Source organism: Phasianus colchicus, chromosome Z (genome assembly GCF_987193195.1).
Source record: "Phasianus colchicus chromosome Z, bPhaCol1.hap1.1, whole genome shotgun sequence".
Classification (NCBI taxonomy): domain Eukaryota; kingdom Metazoa; phylum Chordata; class Aves; order Galliformes; family Phasianidae; genus Phasianus; species Phasianus colchicus.
Window position 1 is genome coordinate 6,981,698 of NC_143476.1, and position 20,960 is coordinate 7,002,657.

General features: G+C 49.1%; 1 protein-coding gene across 1 annotated transcript; it reads right to left on the reverse strand.

Moving 5' to 3' along the window:
• Nucleotides 1-16,005: 16,005 nt before the first annotated feature.
• LOC149912350 (rho GTPase-activating protein 32-like) lies at nucleotides 16,006-19,770 on the reverse strand (the record flags this gene model as incomplete). The annotated part of the gene is made up of 9 exons (XM_090131041.1): nucleotides 16,006-16,629; nucleotides 16,812-16,957; nucleotides 17,133-17,337; nucleotides 17,801-17,946; nucleotides 18,299-18,406; nucleotides 18,767-18,849; nucleotides 19,015-19,147; nucleotides 19,243-19,345; nucleotides 19,623-19,770. Coding segments are annotated over 9 exons (1,500 nt in total), but the record flags the coding sequence as incomplete, so codon positions are not given.
• Nucleotides 19,771-20,960: the final 1,190 nt, after the last annotated feature.

Below are 20,960 nucleotides of genomic sequence, written 5' to 3' on the forward strand. Positions count from 1 at the left end.
GGGCAGGGAAACACATCTGGTTTTCCTTTTGTCTTAATCTTTCAGTGCTAGATAAACAGAGGAGTGTGTGCCCTCACCTTGGACCCCTCCTGCCCTCTTCTGCTGAGATGGAGAAATGTTCCAGCTTCTAGAAGGACATCAGGACAAAGATATGTAATGAAAATAAGTCCCGGCTGGCTGTCCTTGTGGGCATCAGCTGCTGGCATCTGCATTGGTGTTGCCATGAGCATGGCACAGCAGGTAAAAGATTGCTTTTCCTTGTGTGACACAGGAGCTCTTGACTTGAAAGCTAGAGGGATGCAATAGAAAGAGCTGCAACCTCTGCCAGACATGGCAAAGGTGAGTGGGATGTTGTTTCCATTGCTGCTGATGTCAGGAAGGACTGTAAGGATGGAAAGGCTGGTGTATGCCATGGGCAGGGAAACACATCTGGTTTTCATAATCTCTTTGTGTGCCAGAAAAAGAGGAGTGTGCCCTAAGCTTGGACCCCTCCTGCACTCTTCAGCAAAGATGGTGAAACGTCCCAGCTTCTAGAAGGACATCAGGACAAAGATATGTAATGGAAATAAGTCCAGGCTGGCTGTCCTTGTGGGCATCAGCTGCTGGCATCTGCATTGCTGCTGCCATGAGCATGGCACAGCAGGTAAAAGATTGCTTTTCCTTGTGTGACACAGGAGCTCTTGACTTGAAAGCTAGAGGGATGCAATAGAAAGAGCTGCAACCTCTGCCAGACATGGCAAAGGTGAGTTGGATGTTGTTTCAATTAGTGCTGATGTCAGGAAGGACTGTTAGGATGGAAAGGCTGGTGTTTGCCATGGGCAGGGAAACACATCTGGTTTTCATTTTGTCTTAATCATTCAGTGCCATTTAAACAGGGGAGAGTGTGCCCTCACTTTGGACCCCTCCTGCCCTCTTCTGCTGAGATCGAGAAATGTCCCAGCTTCTAGAAGGACATCAGGACAAAGATATGTAATGAAATTAAGTCCACGCTGTCTGTCCTTGTGGGCATCAGCTGCTGGCATCTGCATTGCTGCTGCCATGAGCATGGCACAGCAGGTAAAGATTGCTTTTCCTTGTGTGACAGAGGAGCTCTTGACTTGACAGCTAGAGGGATGTAATAGAAAGAGGTGCAACCTCTGGCAGACATGGCAAAGGTGAGTGGGATGTTGTTTCAATTAGTGCTGATGTCAGGAAGGACTGTAAGGATGGCAAGGCTGGTGTTTGCCATGGGCAGGGAAACACATCTGGTTTTCATCTTCCCTTTGTGTGCCAGAAAAAGAGGAGAGTTTGCCTGCAACTTGGACCCATCCTAACCTCTGCTGCTGATAGGGAGAAATGTCCTACCTTCCAGAAGGACATCAGGAGAAAGATATGAAATGAAAATAAGTCCAGGCTGGCTGTCCTTGTGGGCATCAGCTGCTGGCATCTGCATGTCTGCTGCCATGAGCATGGCACAGCAGGTAAAATATTGCTTTTCCTTGTGTGACACAGGAGCTCTTGACTTGAAAGCTAGAGGGATGCAATAGAAAGAGCTGCAACGTCTGCCAGACATGGCAAAGGTGAGTGGGATGTTGTTTCAATTAGTGCTGATGTCAGGAGGACTGTAAGGATGGAAAGGCTGGTGTTTGCCATGGGCAGGGAAACACATCTGGTTTTCATTTTCTCTTTGTCTTTGTGTGCAGAAAAAGAGGAGTGTGTGCCTGCAACTTGGAACCCTCCTGCCCTCTGCTGCTCATAGTGAGAAATGTCCCAACTTCTAGAAAAACATCAGGAGAAAGATATGAAATGAAAATAAGTCCAGGCTGGCTGTCCTTGTGGGCATCAGCTGCTGGCATCTGCATTGCTGCTGCCATGAGCATGGCACAGCAGGTAAAAGGTCGCTTTTCCTTGAGTGACACAGGAGCTCTTGACTTGACTGCTCGAGGGATGTAATAGAAAGAGCTGCAACCTCTGGCAGACATGGCAAAGGTGAGTGGGATGTTGTTTCAATTTGTGCTGATGTCAGGAAGGACTGTAAGGATGGAAAGGCTGGTGTTTGCCATGGGCAGGGAAACACACCTGGTTTTCATTTTCTCTTTCTCTTTGAGTGCCAGATAAACAGGGGAGAGTGTGCCCTCACCTTGGAACTCTCCTGCCCTCTTCTGCTGAGATGGAGAAATGTTCCAGCTTCTAGAAGCACATCAGGACAAAGATATGTAATGAAAATAAGTCCAGGCTGGCTGTCCTTGTGGGCATCAGCTGCTGGCATCTGCATTGCTGCTGCCATGAGCATGGCACAGCAGGTAAAAGATTGCTTTTCCTTGTGTGACACAGGAGCTCTTGACTTGACAGCTAGAGGGATGTAATAGAAAGAGCTGCAACCTCTGCCAGACATGGCAAAGGTGAGTGGGATGTTGTTTCAATTAGTGCTGATGTCAGGAAGGACTGTTACGATGGAAAGGCTGGTGTTTGCCATGCGCAGGGAAACTCATCTGGTTTTCATTTTCTCTTTCTCTTTGATTGCCAGATAAACAGGGGAGAGTGTGTCCTCACCTTGGAACTCTCCTGCCCTCTGCTACACATAGGGAGAAATGTCCAAGCTTGTAGACGGACATCAGGACAAAGATATGTAATGAAAATAAGTCCAGGCTGGCTGTCCTTGTAAGCATCAGCTGCTGGCATCTGCATTACTACTGCCATGAGCATGGCAGTGCAGGTAAAAGATTGCTTTTCCTTGTGTGACAGAGGAGCTCTTGACTTGACAGCTAGAGGGATGTAATAGAAAGAGGTGCAACCTCTGGCAGACATGGCAAAGGTGAGTGGGATGTTGTTTCAATTAGTGCTGATGTCAGGAAGGACTGTAAAGATGGAAAGGCTGGTGTTTGCCATGGGCAGGGAAACACAGCTGGTTTTCATGTTCTCTTTGTGTGCCAGAAAAAGAGGAGAGTTTACCTGCAACTTGGACTCCTGCTGCCCTCTTCTGCTGAGATGGTGAAATCCTCCAGCTTCTAGAAGGACATCAGGACAAAGATATGAAATGAAAATAAGTCCAGGCTTGCTGTCCTTGTGGGCATCAGCTGCTGGCATCTGCATTGCTGCTGCCATGAGCATGGCACAGCAGATAAAAGATTGCTTTTCCTTGTGTGACAGAGGAGCTCTTGACTTGACAGCTAGAGGGATGTAATAGAAAGAGCTGCAACCTCTGGCAGACATGGCAAAGGTGAGTGGGATGTTGTTTCAATTATTGCTGATGTCAGGAAGGACTGTAAGGATGGAAAGGCTGTTGTTTGCCATGGGCAGGGAAACACATCTGGTTTTCATGTTCTCTTTGTCTTTGTGTGCAGAAAAAGAGGAGTGTGTGCCTGCAACTTGGAACCCTCCTGCCCTCTTCTGCTGAGATGGTGAAATGTCCCAGCTTCTAGAAGGATATCAGGACAAAGATATGTAATGAAAATAAGTCCAGGCTGGCTGTCCTTGTGGGCATCAGCTGCTGGCATCTGCATTGCTGCTGCCATGAGCATGGCACAGCAGGTAAAAGGTTGCTTTTCCTTGAGTGACACAGGAGCTCATGACTTGAAAGCAAGAGGGATGCAATAGAAAGAGATGCAACCTCTGGCAGACATGGCAAAGGTGAGTGGGATGTTGTTTCAATTAGTGCTGATGGCAGGAAGGACTGTAAGGATGGAAAGTCTGGTGTATGCCATGGGCAGGGAAACACATCTGGTTTTCATCTTCTCTTTGTGTGCCAGAAAAAGAGGACAGTTTGCCTGCAACTTGGACCCCTCCAGCCCTCTTCTGCTGAGATGGTGAAATGTCCCAACTTGTAGACGGACATCAGGACAAAGATATGTAATGAAAATAAGTCCAGGCTGGCTGTCCTTGTGGGCATCAGCTGCTGGCATCTGCATTGCTACTACCATGAGCATGGCAGTGCAGGTAAAAGATTGCTTTTCCTTGTGTGACAGAGGAGCTCTTGACTTGACAGCTAGAGGGATGTAATAGAAAGAGCTGCAACCTCTGCCAGACATGGCAAAGGTGAGTGGGATGTTGTTTCAATTAGTGCTGATGTCAGGAAGGACTGTAAGGATGGAAAGGCTGGTGTTTGCAATGGGCAGGGAAACACATCTGGTTTTCATCTTCTCTTTGTGTGCCAGAAAAAGGGGATAGTGTGCCTTCCACTTGGACCCCTCCTGCCCACTTCTGCTGAGATGGAGATATGTTCCAGCTTCCAGAAGGACATCAGGAGAAAGATATGTAATGAAAATAAGTCCAGGCTGGCTGTCCTTGTGGGCATCAGCTGCTGGCATCTGCATTGCTGCTGCCATGAGCATGGCACAGCAGGTAAAAGATTGCTTTTCCTTGTGTGACACAGGAGCTCTTGACTTGATAGCTAGAGGGATGTAATAGAAAGAGCTGCAACCTCTGCCAGACATGGCAAAGGTGAGTGGGATGTTGTTTCAATTAGTGCTGATGTCAGGAAGGACTGTAAGGTTGGAAAGGCTGGTGTTTGCCATGGGCATGGAAACACATCTGGTTTTCATCTTCTCTTTGTGTGCCAGAAAAAGGGGAGAGTTTGCCTGCAACTTGGACCCCTCCTGCCCTCTTCTGCTGAGATGGAGAAATGTTCCAGCTTCTAGAAGGACATCAGGAGAAAGATATGTAATGAAAATAAGTCCAGGCTGGCTGTCCTTGTGGGCATCAGCTGCTGGCATCTGCATTTCTGCTGCCATGAGCATGGCACAGCAGGTAAAACATTGCTTTTCCTTGAGTGACACAGGAGCTCTTGACTTGACAGCTAGAGGGATGTAATAGAAAGAGCTGCAAACTCTGCCAGACATGGCAAAGGTGAGTGGGATGTTGTTTCAGTTAGTGCAGATGTCAGGAAGGACTGTAAGGTTGGAAAGGCTGGTGTTTGCCATGGGCAGGGAAACACATCTGGTTTTCATCTTCTCTTTGTGTGCCAGAAAAAGAGGAGAGTTTACCTGCAACTTGGACTCCTGCTGCCCTCTTCTGCTGAGATGGTGAAATGTTCCAGCTTCTAGAAGGACATCAGGACAAAGATATGTAATGAAAATAAGTCCAGGCTGGCTGTCCTTGTAAGCATCAGCTGCTGGCGTCTGCATTGCTGCTGCCATGAGCATGGCACAGCAGGTAAAAGGTTGCTTTTCCTTGAGTGACACAGGAGCTCTTGACTTGGCTGCTCGAGGGATGTAATAGAAAGAGCTGCAACCTCTGGCAGACATGGCAAAGGTGAGTGGGATGTTGTTTCAATTATTGCTGATGTCAGGAAGGACTGTAAGGATGGAAAGGCTGTTGTTTGCCATGGGCTGGGAAACACATCTGGTTTTCATGTTCTCTTTGTCTTTGTGTGCAGAAAAAGAGGAGTGTGTGCCTGCAACTTGGAACCCTCCTGCCCTCTTCTGCTGAGATGGTGAAATGTCCCAGCTTCTAGAAGGATATCAGGACAATGATATGTAATGAAAATAAGTCCAGGCTGGCTGTCCTTGTGGGCATCAGCTGCTGGCATCTGCATTGCTGCTGCCATGAGCATGGCACAGCAGGTAAAAGGTTGCTTTTCCTTGAGTGACCCAGGAGCTCTTGACTTGAAAGCAAGAGGGATGCAATAGAAAAAGCTGCAACCTCTGGCAGACATGGCAAAGGTGAGTGGGATGTTGTTTCAATTAGTGCTGATGGCAGGAAGGACTGTAAGGATGGAAAGGCTGGTGTATGCCATGGGCAGGGAAACACATCTGGTTTTCATCTTCCCTTTGTGTGCCAGAAAAAGAGGAGAGTTTGCCTGCAACTTGGACCCCTCCTGCCCTCTTCTGCTGAGATGGTGAAATGTTCCAGCTTCTAGAAGGACCTCAGGACAAAGATATGTAATGAAAATAAGTCCAGGCTGGCTGTCCTTGTGGGCATCAGCTGCTGGCATCTGCATTGCTGCTACCATGAGCATGGCAGTGCAGGTAAAAGATTGCTTTTCCTTGTGTGACACAGGAGCTCTTGACTTGACAGCTAGAGGGATGTAATAGAAAGAGCTGCAACCTCTGCCAGACATGGCAAAGGTGAGTGGGATGTTGTTTCAATTAGTGGTGATGTCAGGAAGGACTGTAAGGATGGAAAGGCTGGTGTTTGCCATGGGCAGGGAAACACATCTGGTTTTCATCTTCTCTTTGTGTGCCAGAAAAAGGGGAGAGTTTGCCTGCAACTTGGACCCCTCCTGCCCTCTTCTGCTGAGATGGAGAAATGTTCCAGCTTCTAGAAGGACATCAGGACAAAGATATGTAATGAAAATAAGTCCAGGCTGGCTTTACTTGTGGGCATCAGCTGCTGGCATCTGCATTTCTGCTGCCATGAGCATGGCAGTGCAGGTAAAAGATTGCTTTTCCTTGTGTGACACAGGAGCTCTTGACTTGACAGCTTGAGGGATGCAATAGAAAGAGCTGCAACGTCTGCCAGACATGGCAAAGGTGAGTGGGATGTTGTTTCAATTAGTGCTGATGTCAGGAGGACTGTAAGGATGGCAAGGCTGGTGTATGCCATGGGCAGGGAAACACATCTGGTTTTCATCTTCTCTTTGTGTGCCAGAAAAAGAGGACAGTTTGCCTGCAACTTGGACCCCTCCAGCCCTCTTCTGCTGAGATGGTGAAATGTTCCAGCTTCTAGAAGGCCATCAGGACAAAGATATGTAATGAAAATAAGTCCAGGCTGGCTGTCCTTGTGGGCATCAGTGCTGGCATCTGCATTGCTGCTGCCATGAGAATGGCAGTGCAGGTAAAAGATTGCTTTTCCTTGTGTGACAGAGGAGCTCTTGACTTGACAACTAGAGGGATGTAATAGAAAGAGCTGCAACCTCTGGCAGACATGGCAAAGGTGAGTGGGATGTTGTTTCAATTAGTGGTGATGTCAGGAAGGACTGTAAGGATGGAAAGGCTGGTGTTTGCCATGGGCTGGGAAACACATCTGGTTTTCATGTTCTCTTTGTCTATGTGTGCAGAAAAAGAGGAGAGTTTGCCTGCAACTTGGACCCCTCCTGCCCTCTTCTGCTGAGATGGTGAAATGTTCCAGCTTCTAGAAGGACATCAGGAGAAAGATATGTAATGAAAATAAGTGCAGGCTGGCTGTCCTTGTGGGCATCAGCTGCTGGCATCTGCATTGCTGCTGCCATGAGCATGGCACAGCAGGTAAAAGATTGCTTTTCCTTGAGTGACAGAGGAGCTCTTGACTTGACTGCTCGAGGGATGTAATAGAAAGAGCTGTAAACTCTGCCAGACATGGCAAAGGTGAGTGGGATATTGTTTCAGTTAGTGCAGATGTCAGGAAGGACTGTAAGGATGGAAAGGCTGGTGTTTGCCATGGGCAGGGAAACACACCTGGTTTTCATTTTCTCTTTCTCTTTGAGTGCCAGATAAACAGGGGAGAGTGTGTCCTCACCTTGGAACTCTCCTGCCCTCTTCTGCTGAGATGGAGAAATGTTCCAGCTTCTAGAAGGATATCAGGACAAAGATATGTAATGAAAATAAGTCCAGGCTGGCTGTACTTGTGGGCATCAGCTGCTGACATCTGCATTGGTGTTGCCATGAGCATGGCAAAGCAGGTAAAAGATTGCTTTTCCTTGTGTGACACAGGAGCTCTTGACTTGAAAGCAAGAGGGATGCAATAGAAAGAGCTGCAACCTCTGGCAGACATGGCAAGGGTGAGTGGGATGTTGTTTTAGTTGCTGCTGATGTCAGGAAGGACTGTAAGGATGGAAAGGCTGGTGTTTGCCCTGGGCAGGGAAACACATCTGGTTTTCATTTTCTCTTTCTCTTTGATTGCCAGATAAACAGGGGAGAGTGTGTCCTCACCTTGGAACTCTCCTGCCCTCTGCTACACATAGGGAGAAATGTCCAAGCTTGTAGACGGACATCAGGACAAAGATATGTAATGAAAATAAGTCCAGGCTGGCTGTCCTTGTGGGCATCAGCTGCTGGCATCTGCATTGCTGCTGGCATGAGCATGGCAGTGCAGGTAAAAGATTGCTTTTCCTTGTGTGACACAGGAGCTCTTGACTTGATAGCTAGAGGGATGTAATAGAAAGAGCTGCAACCTCTGCCAGACATGGCAAAGGTGAGTGGGATGTTGTTTCAATTAGTGCTGATGTCAGGAAGGACTGTAAAGATGGAAAGGCTGGTGTTTGCCATGGGCAGGGAAACACAGCTGGTTTTCATGTTCTCTTTGTGTGCCAGAAAAAGAGGAGAGTTTACCTGCAACTTGGACTCCTGCTGCCCTCTTCTGCTGAGATGGTGAAATGTTCCAGCTTCTAGAAGGACATCAGGACAAAGATATGTAATGAAAATAAGTCCAGGCTGGCTGTCCTTGTGGGCATCAGCTGCTGGCATCTGCATTTCTGCTGCCATGAGCATGGCACAGCAGATAAAAGATTGCTTTTCCTTGTGTGACAGAGGAGCTCTTGACTTGACAGCTCGAGGGATGTAATAGAAAGAGCTGCAACCTCTGGCAGACATGGCAAAGGTGAGTGGGATGTTGTTTCAATTTGTGCTGATGTCAGGAAGGACTGTAAGGATGGAAAGGCTGTTGTTTGCCATGGGCAGGGAAACACATCTGGTTTTCATTTTCTCTTTCTCTTTGAGTGCAGAAAAAGAGGAGTGTGTGCCTGCAACTTGGACCCCTGCTGCCCTCTTCTCCTGAGATGGTGAAATCCTCCAGCTTCTAGAAGGACATCAGGACAAAGATATGTAATGAAAATAAGTGCAGGCTGGCTGTCCTTGTGGGCATCAGCTGCTGGCATCTGCATTGCTGCTGCCATGAGCATGGCACAGCAGGTAAAAGGTTGCTTTTCCTTTAGTGACACAGGAGCTCATGACTTGACTGCTCGAGGGATGTAATAGAAAGAGCTGCAACCTCTGCCACACATGGCAAAGGTGAGTGGGATGTTGTTTCAATTAGTGCTGATGTCAGGAAGGACTGTAAGGATGGAAAGGCTGGTGTATGCCATGGGCAGGGAAACACATCTGGTTTTCATCTTTTCTTTGTGTGCCAGAAAAAGAGGAGAGTATGCCTGCAACTAGGACCTCTCCTGCCGTCTGCTCCTCATAGGGAGAAATGTCCAAGCTTCCAGAAGGACATCAGGAGAAAGATACGAAATGAAAATAAGTCCAGGCTTGCTGTCCTTGTGGGCATCAGCTGCTGGTAACTGCATTGCTGCTGGCATGAGCATGGCACAGCAGGTAAAAGATTGCTTTTCCTTGTGTGACAGAGGAGCTCTTGACTTGATAGCTAGAGGGATGTAATAGAAAGAGCTGCAACCTCTGCCAGACATGGCAAAGGTGAGTGGGATGTTGTTTCAGTTAGTGCAGATGTCAGGAAGGACTGTAAGGTTGGAAAGGCTGGTGTTTGCCATGGGCAGGGAAACACATCTGGTTTTCATTTTCTCTTTGTGTGCCAGAAAAAGAGGAGAGTTTACCTGCAACTTGGACTCCTGCTGCCCTCTTCTGCTGAGATGGTGAAATGTTCCAGCTTCTAGAAGGATATCAGGACAAAGATATGTAATGAAAATAAGTCCAGGCTGGCTGTCCTTGTGGGCATCAGCTGCTGGCATCTGCATTGCTGCTGCCATGAGCATGGCACAGCAGGTAAAAGGTTGCTTTTCCTTGAGTGACACAGGAGCTCATGACTTGAAAGCAAGAGGGATGCAATAGAAAGAGATGCAACCTCTGGCAGACATGGCAAAGGTGAGTGGGATGTTGTTTCAATTAGTGCTGATGGCAGGAAGGACTGTAAGGATGGAAAGGCTGGTGTTTGCCATGGGCAGGGAAACACATCTGGTTTTCATCTTTTCTTTGTGTGCCAGAAAAAGAGGACAGTTTGCCTGCAACTTGGACCCCTCCAGCCCTCTTCTGCTGAGATGGTGAAATGTTCCAGCTTCTAGAAGGACATCAGGACAAAGATATGTAATGAAAATAAGTCCAGGCTGGCTGTCCTTGTGGGCATCAGTGCTGGCATCTGCATTGCTGCTGCCATGAGAATGGCAGTGCAGGTAAAAGATTGCTTTTCCTTGTGTGACAGAGGAGCTCTTGACTTGACAACTAGAGGGATGCAATAGAAAGAGCTGCAACCTCTGGCAGACATGGCAAAGGTGAGTGGGATGTTGTTTCAATTAGTGGTGATGTCAGGAAGGACTGTAAGGATGGAAAGGCTGGTGTTTGCCATGGGCTGGGAAACACATCTAGTTTTCATGTTCTCTTTGTCTATGTGTGCAGAAAAAGAGGAGAGTTTGCCTGCAACTTGGACCCCTCCTGCCCTCTTCTGCTGAGATGGTGAAATCTTCCAGCTTCTAGAAGGACATCAGGAGAAAGATATGTAATGAAAATAAGTGCAGGCTGGCTGTCCTTGTGGGCATCAGCTGCTGGCATCTGCATTGCTGCTGCCATGAGCATGGCACAGCAGGTAAAAGATTGCTTTTCCTTGAGTGACAGAGGAGCTCTTGACTTGACTGCTCGAGGGATGTAATAGAAAGAGCTGCAAACTCTGCCAGACATGGCAAAGGTGAGTGGGATATTGTTTCAGTTAGTGCAGATGTCAGGAAGGACTGTAAGGATGGAAAGGCTGGTGTTTGCTATGGGCAGGGAAACACACCTGGTTTTCATTTTCTTTTTCTCTTTGAGTGCCAGATAAACAGTGGAGAGTGTGTCCTCACCTTGGAACTCTCCTGCCCTCTGCTACACATAGGGAGAAATGTCCCAACTTGTAGACGGACATCAGGACAAAGATATGTAATGAAAATAAGTCCAGGCTGGCTGTCCTTGTAAGCATCAGCTGCTGGCATCTGCACTGCTGCTGCCATGAGCATGGCACAGCAGGTAAAAGGTTGCTTTTCCTTGACTGACACAGGAGCTCTTGACTTGACAGCTAGAGGGATGTAATAGAAAGAGCTGCAACGTCTGCCAGACATGGCAAAGGTGAGTGGGATGTTGTTTCAATTAGTGCTGATGTCAGGAAGGACTGTAAGGATGGAAAGGCAGGTGTTTGCCATGGGCAGGGAAACACACCTGTTTTTCATTTTCTCTTTCTCTTTGAGTGCCAGATAAACAGGGGAGAGTGTGTCCTCACCTTGGAACTCTCCTGCCCTCTCCTACACATAGGGAGAAATGTCCCAACTTGTAGACGGACATCAGGACAAAGATATGTAATGAAAATAAGTCCAGGCTGGCTGTCCTTGTGGGCATCAGCTGCTGGCATCTGCATTGCTGCTGCCATGAGCATGGCAGTGCAGGTAAAAGATTGCTTTTCCTTGTGTGACACAGGAGCTCTTGACTTGACAGCTAGAGGGATGCAATAGAAAGAGCTGCAACCTCTGCCAGACATGGCAAAGGTGAGTGGGATGTTGTTTCAATTAGTGCTCATGTCAGGAAGGACTGTAAGGATGGAAAAGCCTGTGTTTGCCATGGGCAGGGAAACTCATCTGGTTTTCATGTTCTCTTTGTCTTTGAGTGCCAGAAAAATAGAGGAGAGTGTGACCTGACCTTGGAACTCTCCTGCCCTCTGCTGCTCAGAGGGAGAAATGTCCAAGCTTCTAGAAGGACATCAGGACAAAGATATGTAATGAAAATAAGTCCAGGCTGGCTGTCCTTGTGGGCATCAGCTGCTGGCATCTGCATTGCTGCTGCCATGAGCATGGCACAGCAGGTAAAAGATTGCTTTTCCTTGTGGGACAGCTGTTAAGCCATTCTGATTCACCCTTTTCATCCACAGCATGGAGTTTTTTCCCATACTGCTGTTTCTATCCAGCAATGTGCATATGTGCAGTGGTACAGAGGTTGGTGGCCCTGCCTGTGGCAGGGGGTTGGAGATTCCTGATCCTTGAGGTCCCTTCCAACCCGGGCCATTCTGTGTGTTTGTGTGTGACTGGCTAAACACCAATTGTTGCTAGCTCAGCAGGTATACTGCTAATTATTGAACGTCTGACAGCTGCTTATCAACACTTGGCCACTATTTCCGGACACCTGCTCATCCCTGAAGAGAGAGAAGTTTGGAAGGAGGACAGAGGGGAGTCTCTTGATGCCTGCCTGTTGCATCCCAACCTGCCCACAGAGTGAGTCAGTTCGGCCTTGTGTGGAGGCCCTGGCTTCTTTGGAGTCTGTTTTTCTTTTGCTGAGCTTCTCCTATCCAAACAGAATGGCCTTACAACATGCTTTCTGGTCCTTAATGCTATACCCATGCAATTTGTAACTATTACAGTTCTGTAAGTGAGAATTGATCACATGATTGAACAACTGTATTTCCAAAATATGTTATGAAATAACTTCTTTTTACTAATACTAATACTAATAAAGTCTTTCTACTTTTTCAAACTGTTTCTAAGGGCAAATTACAAAACACATGGTGCTGTACTGCTTCAGAGCAATCCCATATTTGATAGCCAGTGCAGAAACAACATTCCATCCTACAGCATTAGCTAGTTCAGAGGTACCAGACGTGTATCTGGATGTGGCTGTTGTGCATAACTGGGGCTGAGGGATCAGAAGTGACAGCTCCACTCTTGGAGACCACAGAACTAAAATGGAAAGATAAAATAGTTGCAGGGCAATTGTTCTGTGTGCCTGAAGCAGGGACCGATTTATGGGGGAGAGATTTAACAGTTAAATGAGGATTACAGCTGCAAGTCTGTGAAACAGATATCAGGGGTCAATGAATGTGTTAACAGCTGTGATGAAGAAGAAATGAATCCAAAGGTGTGGGCAGGGGAAGGAAATCGGGGTGGAGTCACAATTTTCCCTTACAAATAACTGCCCAAGGAGGGAGTGGAGCTGTGAAACAGCAACAATATCCCATAGCCTTAGAAGGGAGAGTGGGTCTAAAAGCTGTAACACAGACAGTGCTTAAGGATGGTCTTCTGGAACCTTGTCTGTGGCCTTATAACACCCCAATCCTGTCGGCACGGAAGGCAGACGGCACGTATCGGCTGGTGCAAGATGTAAGGAAATGACTGAACCCATTCTCAAAAGACAGCCTGTGGTTCCTAACCCCTATACCCTAATGAGTCAGATCCCACACGGACACCAGTGGTTTGGTGTGAGAGACCTCAAAGATGCTTTCCGGACAGCCTTTGGACTCAGGGAGAAATGGCTGCGTTTGTATGAGGACACATTGTAATCCTATCGTGATTCGTGATGATACTGTAGATACTGGAACTCCTGCTAATCCTTGTCTTTGCAGCACTTGAAGCAAGCAACTGGTGCTGCTGTCATGCAGAAAGCTCCCTTCCAACCACTCAGCAAGAATTTGGATGAGACAGCTTTCTGCTGGGAGCCCTCCGACATCACTGCTGCCTCCTCCAGAACCATACCTGCAGATGCTTCAGAGCTCTTCAGCATGGACTTCCTTCCTCCCATCAGCAGCTGCTCCTGCACTGACCTTCATTCACACTGGGATACCATCTGCTTCCAGCAGGAGCTGACCTGCGAGACAGAGAAAGGAAACGTGGGATGAGCACCAATGCAGAAGCACAAGGCTGTGTCACCACACGTCTTGCAGCCTTGGGAAGTCAGCTGCAACTGCAGCCTTGGTCAGAATTACAACGGGCACCGTAAATTAAGTGTGACCTCTGAAGTTGTTGCCATGATCAGAAATAGACGCTGAAATCGCTCACATAACTGTCGGTGGTTCCCTCCAAATTCTTTTGCTTTGGGGAACAGATGGACTCGGAATGGAAGGACACGAGAAAAATGACATCTGTTTGAGCTCAGCAGACTTGAGAGGTGGGCCTGGGTGAACCTCATGAGGTTCAGCACAGCCAAGTGCAAGGTTTGGCATTTGGGCCGGAGGAATCCCAGGCATTCTTTTGTCATCGTGGTGGTTTCCAATAGACCCCAACAATGAGACATCAGGTCGCCGTGTGGGCTCCTGGGTGACACTGCCATTTCCCAGCCATTGCAGCCTAGGGGCAAATAAAGTAAAATACTTCAGAAAGATCTCACACTGATTGCATATTTTACTGTTCTTTTACACAAAACAGAAGGGGAGGGCAGCAGATGCATGCAGCTGCATCAACACCCAGGCTGCTAAAGGAATGGAAAGACAGAAACATCAAATATCAATGCCTTATTATAATGCAAGGAGGGAAGCTTTTTTCAGTGTTACTTTTTATCATTTAAAATAAGCAGTTGGCACTCTTAAAGGAAAATCCTAGGCCCCAGGTTCTGACAGTGTGGCAATCTGGACGCAGCTTTGAATGATCCATACAGTCTGTTCCAGATTTTAACATCCCTTCTATGCATTCACAAGTTTTCTCTCTTGACTTCCCCTTACAGCCGTTAGATGCCAGCAAAACATCCCACAAACACTCCTTACCTCTGTGCACACAGGCACCCATCCAACCAGAGCCATCAGTCATTCCCAGCCATGCGCTCTTCCTCCAATCATGGTCAGCATCACACGGCCGTCACGCAGCTCACTTGACTCAGTTTTTCTCTTCTTTCTGGAGGTGTCCTTGCTTCTCAGCCTTACCTTCTCGTGATGTTTATCTCGCTCTGCAGCTCCTGCTCTGAATAGGCTTTCTTGGATTCCCGCATGACAGGCACAAAATGCAGCCACAGCCCCTGCCACCAAGGTCAGCTCTTCAGCACACATTACCTGAGGAGCACTTGGCAACTCCTGCAACCTGAGCAGTGCCAGGAAGACTGTTTCACTTCTGCTTCTCCTGGCTCAGAAATTCATTTTCCTACCTAGAAAATGGGAAAAGAAAAGAAAGAAAAAAAATCCTGACATAAAGCAGACACAATTGATACTATGGAATTCTGGAAGGCAAGGGATTTGCCCTCTATGATGAGAAGTTGACTGCAAAGAACTAAGAAGAGCCATGAGCAGGTTGTGAACTTGTGGGTAAAATCAGGAACTGCAGCAGTGCAGGGCTTCTGGAGGTGAGGGTCTGCTACAGCCGCCTGGAAAGAGAGCCTGTTGGTGGGAGCTGCTTCCTGCAGCCAGCAGAAGCATCGCACTCACTGACTCTCATCCTGATGGGGGATTCCAGTCAGTCTGGGAAATCAGCATGGCTGGCTGCAAGCAATCTGACAGACTCCTGGAGTGCAGTGAGAATCACTCTGTGGTGCAGGCATTGGGCACAGCAAGCAGAAGGGAAGCATTGCTGGACATGGTGCACACCAGGGGTTACGACAGGAGGCGGTCAGGGCTGCAGTGACCATGCCCTCCTTGAGTTGGTGATCTCAAGGAATGCGGGCCTGGCAGGAAGCAAAGGCAGGAGCCTGAACTTCAGGAGAGCCAGCTGCAGGCTGTTCCAGGAATTCTTGGACGAGATCCTCTGGACAACTGTTTGTAGGGGCAAAGGGATGGAAAAGAGCTGGTCACTTTCTCAGAAAAAAACTTGCTCAGGTTGCAGGCTGAGCTGCAGGAGAGGAAGGGGAGGAGGTGCCAGCACGGCTCTGCACGATGCTCTGCCACACTGGGCAGCTTGATCATGGCTCAGCAGTGGGATCAGACGAGGAGAAGGGGAGAAGGAAATCAAGGATGGGAGGGAGCCATCAGACACAGTCGGTGAGTGTCTGTGAAGTCTTGCAGACCCAGAGATTCCCAGGTTGTTTCTGCTTTTGTAGCATTTGTGTGCTGCAGGGTGAGCAAATGGTTCTGCTGCTTGATTCTTCTGCAGGAGCCGCCTAAAAGGGAAATGGCCACTGAGCTGCAGACCAAGCAGTACTGCCTGACGTTGGCCAGGGGGAGCTTCTCCTGCCGCAGTGTGCTGATGACAGGTCTGGAGATGATCTGCATGGCCAGCTCGTAGGTGGGAGCCAGGAAAGGACATGATGGGAGGAGGGAGGTGTTAAGCAACATCCAAGGCATGAAAATGCATCAGAAAGCCCTGAAAAGCATCACAAAGCCACAGCCAGGAAGCTTGGGAGTATCATGAGCAGCATCCAGGATGCGAGAGATTATTTGCTACCATGCCAAATGGTAGCAGAGCTCCCCCTGCAGACATCCCAAAGCCAGACAAAACAGGAACAAACCCGGAGCTGTGCTGCACGCACCCCACAGCCACAGCATTGCAAGCTGGGGTGCCTTGCTGTGTGCTGCATTCATCCCAGTCCGTGTGAATGAAGACTCTGGAGGCAGTCAAGGCGTTGATTGAGCACGAGTGTGCTTTTATTATTATATAAAGGACAGGAGGGTGTGAGAGGTCGATGGTGACGATGGGACTCATCCTGTCTTGTCATGGAGAGAGTGGCTCAGAGCTCTCAGTGCTGCTGTCCGGTGCCTGGGACTGGAGGCCTGATTGAAAGTCCCCTCTCAAGAGGCTCGGCTCCTCCTCACTGATGCTGACCTGCTCCTGCATGGAGGTGCTGCTGTTGGGGCACTCACACTGTGCTTCAGATGGGCTGCACTGCAGAGACTCCTGGTTAAAATCCACACTTGTGACTGTGGTGTCTGGGAGGCACAGATCAGCAACTTCAGCAGAGCCAGGTGTAATGAGAGCATGGACTTCCATGAGCTCCTTCTCTCCATTAATGTTATTAGATGGAAGGCTGCTGTTGGAACTGCAGCAATTTGTGCTTCCTAAGAGCTCTCCACTGATGGAAGCACAGAGAGCATCCTTGCTACTTGCCCTGGATCTTGTGGGTTGGCAAGGGCTCGATTCACCTAGAAAGGATACACAGGGGTTAGTGTCAAACTTTCACAAGCTGAATTACAACAGTGGTTCTTGATCAGGGGTGAAGATTTAGGCACGGGATTGAACGCTAGAAAGAGATACAAGTGCACTGCAAGCTTGAATTCTATGTTCTTGAAAAGCAGGGATTTAGAAGCTGCATTTGCACCCTTACCTGCCAGGACTACCACTGCTGTTTCTGAGGGCTGCCTGGCATTGTGCTGCAGTTGGCGTTTGCTCCCAGAGGATGGCTTTCTGAGGCTGAAGCAGCAACACCAACTGCTAGCTGGTGATTCCTCACTCTTGCAGGGTGGATTTTGTCTGGAGAGAGAAAACAGCCAATGCTGTGAGTCGTGCGTGGTGCAGGGTGAGGGAAGAGCTGCACTGAGCTCTTGGCAGCAGTTGCTTGTTCCTAGCACTGCCTGGTTTCTGAAGAAAAACACAAAAACCCACCCAAACAATGATGCTAGGTGCTGGAAAAGAAAGTCCTCTTTACCTGTCAGATGGAAAGTCGATGACTGTGTGGAATTTGCCCTGCCCAGCTGCAGGGCTTTCTTCCACTTCAATGTCGTGGCTGCTCTCTGTCACAGGGGTAGAGCTGCTGTGGCCTCGCCTCTGTGCCTGTGCCTCCTCCAGGCTTAGCAGCTTTGTGGCAGCAGAAGAGACCCCCACAGACTTGGGCCCTGGGAGAGAATTGTGCCCTGTCAGGGAAAACCACAGGTAAGAGCGAGGATCAGAAAGCAGCAGCACAGCCACCACAGTTCTGGGGGAGGTGCTGTATTTTTCTCAGGCTTGCTTATCCGAGCCACTGGAAGAAGAGGAGCCCAAAATAACCATGTGGGCAGAAGTCTGTTTATGGCAAAGGACACGGTCATCATTAAGAGAGCTCACCCCTAGATAAAAGGGGCAGGGAACTGAGAAAGCTTCGCTGCCGCACTTGCATCAAGCTTTTCCTGCGTGCAAACCATAATAATGACGGTTTCCTCCTTGTGAAGTTTGGGCTTGGATGTTCTCAGCATCCAGCAACAGGATGCCATACCCTAGTGGAAGCCCAGAGGTCTGCTGTCCCCTTGATGGTAAAAGAGTATCTCAAACATCCTGGAGAAGGCCTGCATTTGGTCAAGGTGTCAGGTCAAGATCAAGCTAATGGAGGAAGACACTCACCTGCTGCATCTGCAATGTCTGCTCCGGATTTGGAGCAGAAGAGGACGTCTGTGTGGTTGATGAGAAATTCCACCACATCCGACTCCGTCTGCAGCTCCATGCAGGCAGCTCTTCCGCTGGCGCAGGCAGACTCATTCTGCTGTGATCTGTAGAAAAGGCAGATTTTAGAAGTCATTTCTCCAAGACCGTTTCCCCGAGTCTGAATTGTTGCAGCCAAAAGCTGTCAGCTGAGGCTCTGGAGACTTCCGCAGTGGGCAATCAGTGATGCCACTGCAGAAATTCCCCTGGATGATCAAGGACACGTCAGTCCCATCTAAAGAACAGAGCACAACTGTCACCTAGACATTGTGCCTGTGGGGATGGAGAACAGCCCAGGCTCCTGCTCTTCTGTCAGCCACAGATTTTACAGGAGAAGAGCACATTTGATGGAGAAAAAGAGAGGACTGCTTTTCTTAACTGGAGAACAGAGGAAGTGTTGAAACAGAACCAGAAGTTTACCTTAAGAGGTTTGGAGCCCACACAATGGCTAGGTTCTTGGCATGCATGTTTGTTATACTGGAGCTCCCAGCCAGACACGCCAAGTGTCTCATCAGGAACTCCAGTGTCCTGGAAAACAAGAGAGGCAAACGTTCAGCACCAACGAGCATGCCGTGCTGCAATTCAGAAAGCAAACCTCCATTCATGCTACTTCTTGTGATTGCTACTGTCACCGAAGATGAAGTAGATCCAACCTGACTGAGTGCCACGCTGCAGCACCAAGCCCCAGCACAGCACAGCCGCAGCCATCAGCTGCACCAAGCGTGCCCCCGTGCCCAGGAACTGACCCCATAAAGTAAGCCCATGGAGCCTTCAACCCTTCAGCATACACAGGCATCGTGTTGCCGGCGTGAGACAGAGCCTGGAACCGCATCGTTGCCCTCTGCAATGCAGCAGGGCTGAGCTCAGCAGGCTGAGGGCAGCACTGACCTGTAGTGAGGAGCGGGCAGCTGCTGGATGACGTCCTGCATTCTGAGCAGCCGCTCCTCCTCTGTAGCGGCACCAACAGCATCCTGGAGTAGTGCAGAAAGGGAGCGAGACACCAATCAGGCTAGTACACCACTGCGAGTAAACCTCGTGGGGCTGACAGCAAAAGGGCCTCCGAGCTGGGGCACTGCTGCAGCCATCTGCCAAGAGGCCCAGGAAGAGGGAAATGAAAGACGTGGCCTTGTGCTTACCGAGAACTTGCCGTACAGCTGGTGGGTGAGCAGAGGGTTCGGGAGCTCCCTGAAGTACATCTTGCAGAGGGAGCTCACGCTGTGAATGTCACGGACGGTGAGCTCAGGAATCTGCTCCGACTCAAATTCCTGCCTGGAGAGAGGGACGCAAACCCGGTTGAGCGAGAGGAAGGCAAGCCCAAAGCCACACCAGATGCACTCAGGCTGTGTCAGTCGCAGCACTCTTACCGCAGTCTCTGGATGTTGGACGCGACGCCGGACAGGCGGTATATCCCCTGCACCACGCCGTGCTGCTCAATGAACTCAGCGCAGCTCTGGAGGACCTGGGGGACTGAAGAACACGTGCCAGCCGTCAGTGGAGCTCCTGATTCAAGTCCTGCTGCAGGCTGTGCTTCACATCCCATCCACTAAGCCCAGCCAGGCTTGGCTGAAGCAAATACAGATGTGCTTGTCTCTTAGGAGCATCCGCCTCACTTGATCCTTCAGCCATCAACTCCCATTACGCGTGTCTCCACTGCTGTCAGCCTGCCCCCTGCTAGATTCTAGCTCCCTTTCATCTTCTTTACATGCCCAGCAGAGGAAGATCTCAGGAATGGGCAGCTCCTTACCATCACGACCGGAGTGGAGAAGATGCTCTCCCAGGTCACCGCCAAACACCCTTTCCTTCTCCACCTCCCGCTCGGTCGGTTTCTTTGGGCGGGCCTTCACCAAGGAACGAAGGAAGGTGAGGATCTTGCTGCGTTTCTTGGGCACTGCACAACAAAAGGAAGAAACCAGGTCATTTCAGGTCTGGCTCCGTTGGACGAGGCCGAGCACAGCACATTCTACAGAGCACGTCAGAACGGGAAGAACATTACCAACCAGTACATACAAAAAGGGATTTTCCCCATCTCTGGAGGAGCACAAGGCCAGGCTGGATGGGGCCCTGGGCAGCCTGATCTAGTCTCACATTAAATGTGGGGGCTGGGAGACCACCCTGAGGCGGGAGGGTTGGAGCATGATGATCCCTGAGGTCCCTTCCATCCCAAGCCATTCCATGAGTATTCTATAGTTTCCCCAAGTCCAATCATAAACACAGGAGGATTGGGCCAAATCTCTGCCCCATGGTGTGCATGAAGAATCATCAACACAGAGGACAATGTGGCATGGATAAAGGAGGTACTAAACATGGAACACACCCCAAAAAAGACTTCATTTTGCTTCCCCACACCATCAAATGTAACATCCATACCTGGCTTTGGCACTGAGTTGATGAGTGCCTCAGGAATGTTCTTATTAATGAGTTCCACACACTCCCCTGGGAAAAATCCAACCTGTAACAAGAAGAAAAGAGAGGCCAACTATTGCATGCAGCACTTCTCAGATCTGAACTGTTAAACCAAAAGCCACATAACATTTCCCTCGGAACGTGCTTGCCTGACGTTCCATAAGACTATCCAGCAGAAAATGGCCATAGTTCACAGCATAAAGGTAATAATTTTTCAACATTTGCAGCCAAAGGCAAGGTCCTCTGATACCGACACAGGGAAACTGTTTATGTCCTTTAGGCATCCTGAGCAGGCAGAGCAGCTCTAAGCTGATATTCCTGCCTTTACTGCAGTTGCACTCTCCAGTCTGAAGCTTGTGCCTACCTGGAAGCCGAGCTTGCCTCTCCACCAGGGGGTCAGCTCCTTTGGTGGCATGTCGATGACACACACGATGTCTCCCACCTGCAAGAGATTGCAACATCAATCCCAGCTTCAGCACAGCTGGGAGGAAAGCACAGCTCAAATGTCTGCATTCTTCTGCACTGCCAAACATCGCCGAGCATTAAAGCACTTGCACCAGTGCAGCTCTGAAGGCATTTGCCATTGTAAAATTGAGCAACAAGGAACGCCTTGAACTGCTTACCTCAAAGGAGAGTTCATCCGCTGCCTGGGCAACGTATCTCTTAATAGCATGGGCAG